Source organism: Phoenix dactylifera, chromosome 11, assembly GCF_051530095.1.
Source record: "Phoenix dactylifera cultivar Ajwa chromosome 11, Ajwa_hap1_PhDact_Kaust_v1.1, whole genome shotgun sequence".
Lineage (NCBI taxonomy): Eukaryota > Viridiplantae > Streptophyta > Magnoliopsida > Arecales > Arecaceae > Phoenix > Phoenix dactylifera.
Window position 1 is genome coordinate 8224406 of NC_143200.1, and position 6189 is coordinate 8230594.

A 6189-nucleotide genomic window follows, 5' to 3' on the forward strand; every position below is an offset into this window, starting at 1 on the left:
AAATTCAAATTCCTTCCTAATATATTCTTCGCACGCACAAAAAAGAAAACTCTTAAGCGCTTACAAAAATAAAAATATTTCGTTCTAAAGGATTCAAAAAGGAAAAAAAATATCATGCACAAGAAAATTCAAATTTGATTTCATTCATAATATTTTACTCCATTCATATAAAAAGGAAAATCTTAAGTCATATAAAAAGGAAAAATATTTCATTCAAAATAAGGAACGTTGAAAGAAATATCACATGTACAACAAAATCGAAAGTCATGTAAAAAAGGAAAAATATTACATTTGAAAAATAGAATGTCCAAAAAGGGAAACAATACCATATTCACAAAAAAAATGAATTTCAATTCATTCCTAATATTTTCTCCACACACACAAAAGAGGAAAATCCTAGGTCATGTAAAAAAAGAAAAAGGTAATTCATTGAAAAATGAAAAATTTTCCTTCCTAATATTTTTCTCGAGATGCATGAAAAATTCATGCACAAAAAATTTTGAATTAAAATTCATTCCTAATAATTTTTCTTCACACGTACAAAAAAAGGAAAGTCCTAAGTCGTGTCAACAAAGAAAAAATATTTCATTCAAAAAATGAAAAAATAATATTTTCTGCAACATGCAAAAAAATTTAAATAAATTAAAATTTTAGTGGAACTCTTCATAATAATTTTAAAATGTTGTGTAAAAAAAAAAAAAAAACATCCATGCACAAAAAAAGCCTTTGTCCAACTTTTCCTTATGTTTTCCTCAACATATTGAGAATTTTGAAATAAATTTGAATTTGAGCTCGATGTCTTGGCGATTGAAGGTAGTGAGAGACCAAACAAAAAAACAAACCTCACGTCTATTTCTTCTTTTACTTAAAGTGGCAGTCTATGCCACATGGATTGAAGCCATTAAGAGGGGAATATGCATAATATTCCATTATTCCTTAAATTAATAAATTATTTTATTTATAATATTTATTTTTATTTTATTTTTGAAAATTTTATTTATTTTTATTATACAAAATTATATCAAATATTTTATTATTTTTCTATGTACACAACAAACTAAAATTTATACAGTTATGTGTGATAGAAGTGAGAAATCTATTAAATCTTTTATATTAGCTAGGACTAGAACCGGATCAAATACGAATACCGGTACATTCATATTCGAGTTTGTTTTGTTTAACAAATACGTATACAAATATTAGTCAAATGTAAAAGTTCATATGCGTATTCATGTAAATGGATATGGATACAAATTGGATCCTGAAAGTATGAATATAAATATGGATATAAGTCGGATGTTTTAATTTATGATCACAAAATCAAAAATATTAATAACTAAATGGTAAATTAAGTTAATAATACATTAATATTATTATATTTTAAAAAAAATTGATGATTACCATATAAAATTAAATAGAGTTATAAATAGAATTAGATATTTAGATATGGATCGAGTAGTTATCTATCCACTATTGTTGAAAATGGAAAGGATACGGATCGGATATTTATATATCCATATTTGTTTCATAATTTTCAACGAATTCAAATATGGATACGGATGTTAAATGAATATTAAAATTAATATCTATATTTGTTCTAGAGCGATATGGATATAAATCGAATATTAAGTATATCTATATTTGTTATAAATCAATAAGGATACAAATCGGATATTAAATATATCCATTTTTAAATCCGAATACAAGTATAAATCTAATATTTTTTTAGATATTTAATTAATTTTGAGCAAAATTCAATGATAAAAATTAGCAATAAAGACGCGATCATAAAAGAAAGATTCACTTAAAAAAATAATTTTAACAAGCATTTATCAATAATAAAAATTAATAATTTCATAAAAGATATACTGCTTAAGGTTGCTGCATTGAAGTAGATGGGATCTATAGCGCCTCCAAGGCGTCTTAGTCACCAGTTGCAAATGCTAAATGGAAACTAGTTAGTGGACGGAATTTTCGAAACTCTAGTTGCTTGAAGACAACGAAGAGGAAAGCGGGATAAAACAGATGAACAAAAGGTTTGACCTTTCAGGCATGCAGGGTGATTCGAAAAATTTTATTTGAATCGAGTATTATATATACAAGTTACTATCTTAAGTGAAGGTCATCTAATATATGAGTTTCTTTTAGTTTAGATTTAGTTAATTGCTTAATTGGTTCATTGGTTTAACTTAACTTATACTTTTTCTTTTTACTTACTCTTGTTATACAAATATTCAGATACGGATTCAAATTCAAATCCGAAAAAATTAAGTATATCCATGTCCGTATCTGTATCTAAAAAAATTTTGAACTGACTATTTAGATTCATATTCGAATTCGATCAGATCAAAAAAATAGTATCCAAATCTGATACGAAAATGAATATGATCGAATATGATCCGACTCACTTTCAATTTTACTATTCATATATTTATCTATTTTTTTATTTTTATTGGATACTCCAATTTTTATTTATATCTATTTAAAAAATAAATATGGATAAATATTCTGCGATCGATTTTTATCGCTAATATCAGCCATGCTGGCTAGGTAGATTGTTTCACAAAATAACTATTTACTGAAAGGGCAATTTAACCCAGTAGGGTAAGTTTGGAAGTCAGGGACACATGGATTTGCTGGCGGTGACTTGTTTCCCAAGCAATTCTTTGTTTCCACTATCCTAAGAAGTTATTTTAGATAGCCATACGCCCATACCCCCACCGCATTAATGAAGCTACCAGACCCTCCACCGCTGAGCCCTCGTTTATAAGCCTTTTACCCCGTCGCTCCCCTCCCCTCAGAACCATTTCTCGCCTCTAGGATCCCGATGCTCCCTCCCGGTCCCTTCCCCGACTCACCGGAGCCCTATTGGAAGTGGCTGCAAGCTCTCCGGTGAGATGATGGAGCTGCCGGTCGCCGCCGCCGCCTCTTTCCCCGTCGTCTTCTTCGACGGGGAGCGGGAGGTCGAGATCGGCACCGTCGCCGTCCACCCCGTCCTCGGATTCAAGAAGTTCCAGGCCGTCATCAGCCAGAAGATCGGGATCGCCCCCCACCAGATCTCCACCTTCCTCGTCCGCCGGAAGAAGGCCCGCGCCTCGCCGGATGTCCGCCGCAAGGTCCCCATCGACGAGTCCTCCGACTTCGCCGCCATCGCCCGCGAGCGCGACTGTTTCGTCCTCGCCGTCCTCCGCCGCTCGCGCCGGGAGAGGCGTGGCCGCTCCCGCCGCGGTCACCGCCACGATGCCGCCGTTTCCGGTGGCAGGGAGGCGGACGCCGGTCAAAAGAAGGCCGTCTCCGTCGCTGCCCCCGCCGTGCCGGAGAAGACGATCCTGAGGCGGAATCCGGCGGGATCCCGCTTCGTGGATCCGGCGCTCGCGGCGCTGATGCCGGATGTCATCGCGCTGGGGCCCTGCGACTGGGACTACGAGAGCCAGCTGAGGGATCTCCAGCGGCAGAGGGAGAAGTACCTCCTTTCCAGGGCGGCGTACTACCCGTACGCCGCGGCGGAGAGTCGATACGCGTGGGACGCCGCGAAGATGAGCGCGACCACCGAGGGGGCGGCGATGGCGCGGCCGGGGGTGTGCGAGGAGTGCGAGGAGGCGAAGGAAGAGGGGCGGCCGCCGGGGTTCCACTGGTGCGTGAACGACGCGGTCACCGTTGGATTCCGGTCGCCTGTGGGGCCCATCCAGCGGCCTCGCAAGAAGCATTCTTCCGCTTCGATGACGATCGACGGATGAGATTCGATCGTCCCCTCTTTTTGCTTTTTTTTAAAAAATATATATTATTTAATTATTAAAGTAAGAGAGAGAAGAAGGAGGTGAGGGGAAGAGCTTGGGAGGTTGGCTAGGTTTTTTTATGCACACGGGGATAATCATAAAACTTCGGGCGCGGGTATCGTAATCGATTCGGCGCGTTGGATTGGAGGACCGGAGCCCTCTTCTGGTGTGTGGCTTTCGGGTCGGCACATGAGTTTATTTTGGGATCATAAAATTGTGTTTTTTTTTTTGGATAATAGGGTTTGGGGTTATTAATCACGCAAGGGGTGGAGTAATGAGGAGAGGGAGGGTTTCATGGATGTCATTGATGTTGGTGGTGATTAGTTGAGGTGGTGAGATACTTTTGTTTCAATGTGGAGACGTTTTGACTTTGGCCTTTTCTTTGCTTGACATCGCAAAAGATTGTTCTTGTTTGCACTAGTTTGTGAAAGTGAGCAAATGCGAGTGTCATTTTCCTCCTAGTTTATTAATATACAATTGCCTTCTCAAATGTTCTGATTCTATAGCTTGCATTTTATTTTCTTTTGAAAATGATAATGAAATACGCTCCCTGGGATTGGAAACCGTTGGCATTGGAACAGTTGGGTCATTGGTTGAGTGCGGATTGTGATCATTGATATCGTAACGGATTCTAGTTTTGTGCCACGTTTCTTTCGTGAGATGCGTCCGCTTTTCAGAAAGTACATTGTCGAGAAATGGTTTTGCTGCAAGCGAGAAAAAGTGGCCGTTCGTGATTCATTCAAGTCCAGATGATACGATATACATGGGCCTAGTGATGAAAAAAAAAGAAGGGAAACCTCTATCCATCCAAACTTATAAGTTTGCTCCGCGGAGAAACTTTCGGGATGATAATTTATTTTGCTTTATCGAGTCTGATCTGATATTAACCCCCACTAGATCTGGGGTTTGGGTGTATAATGATATTTTTAACTCCATTCTGGTATATATAATTTTTTACAAACTCTTTTTTCAAGATAAAATAAAATTGATTCGTATAAAAAAAATAAAAAAAAACTTTATCTGTATCCATCCAATCTGCTTCATCTATGTTTTATCCTAAGATTTTTTTCATCTTGCCTCGTCACCTTCATTATTTAAGATGAAAAATTTTCATCCATGTTACGAGTCTGTGGTCAAGCGCAACCTCAGATCCTTTTTCGATGGATATGAACCAGGCAAGTGCGAATTCCTTTATGTTTTGTCAGTTAATCTTACGAATTTTCATGGAAAGCCTATATCTTATAGCGCGTACAGGGACAAGTGGTGGGCAATCTTTTCTCAGACAAGTATAGGGTGGGCACAGGTAATAGCCTACTCAACCTATACTCGATTTGTTTCTATTCCTAAGAATCTTTTAAAACTTGTTTCATGATTGCATTCAATTTCTTGTTTTCATAACCTTAGAGGAAACGCTTATATCCAAATAGGGCTGAAAATAGATCGGATATTCATATTTTCACCGAAGTAGACGAATCTATGGTGCCTCCATGGCATCTCATATCTATTGCCGGTTGGAATCACTGAGTGGAAACTAGAAAATGGACGGAACCTTCAAAATCCTAGTTGCTTGAAGCCAACAAAGAGAAAAGATGGATGAAGCGGACGAATGAGAGGTTTGAGTCTTTTTAGTGTGCGTGGTGATTTGAAAGATTTTATTCAAATCAGATATTTTGTATTTGGATTACTATCTTAAGTGACAGTCATCCGTTATATAGGTTGCTTTTAGTTTAGGTTTGGTTAATCACTTAACTGATTCCTGATTTAACTTAACTTAAACTTCTTCTTTTCACTTACCCTTGTTATATAGATATCTAGATTCGGATCCGAAATTGAAAAAATCAGGTGTATCCACATCCGTATTCAGGAGATTTTTAAACGGACTATCTGAATCTATATCCAGATTTGATCGGACCAAAAAAATACTATCCAAATCGGATATGAAAATAGATATGGTCTGATATAATCCGACCCCCTTTTAGCCCTACTCTCAAATCTTGAGAGTTTTTGGAAGTAGTTGTTATTATCAAGGAAGCGTGAAAATGGAAGTGCTAAATCATGAGTATGTCAAACAATCCCAGTATTATTTTTGTTTTATTAATTGGATGTTATCAATTATTATATGTTTAAATAGGAGTATATATAATATGCAAGTTATAGTGAGAAAATTTCACAGCCATAATCAAATATGTTAAGAGTCAAAAGATAAAAAAAAAAATATCTTGATGTCAAAAGATTTATAATATTTTTTTGGATGGAAGGTCATACATGGTTATAAACAAAAATTTATATGCTTAAAAGGTTTATTGTCTATGTAGCAAATTATTGAACTACCATATAATAAGAGATATTTTTCAAACAATCAATAAGTCCTATTTCTCCTCAAATCCACACCCCCCCCCCCCCCCCCCCCCCC

The 6189-nt window shown here is 36.8% G+C and overlaps 1 protein-coding gene across 1 annotated transcript; it reads left to right on the top strand.

Moving 5' to 3' along the window:
* Positions 1-2696: 2696 nt before the first annotated feature.
* Positions 2697-4277, top strand: LOC103711290 (uncharacterized). The gene has a single exon (XM_017843821.5). It carries the CDS (start codon positions 2898-2900, stop codon positions 3735-3737), a length of 840 nt encoding a protein of 279 aa, XP_017699310.4. The 5' UTR covers positions 2697-2897; the 3' UTR covers positions 3738-4277.
* Positions 4278-6189: the final 1912 nt, after the last annotated feature.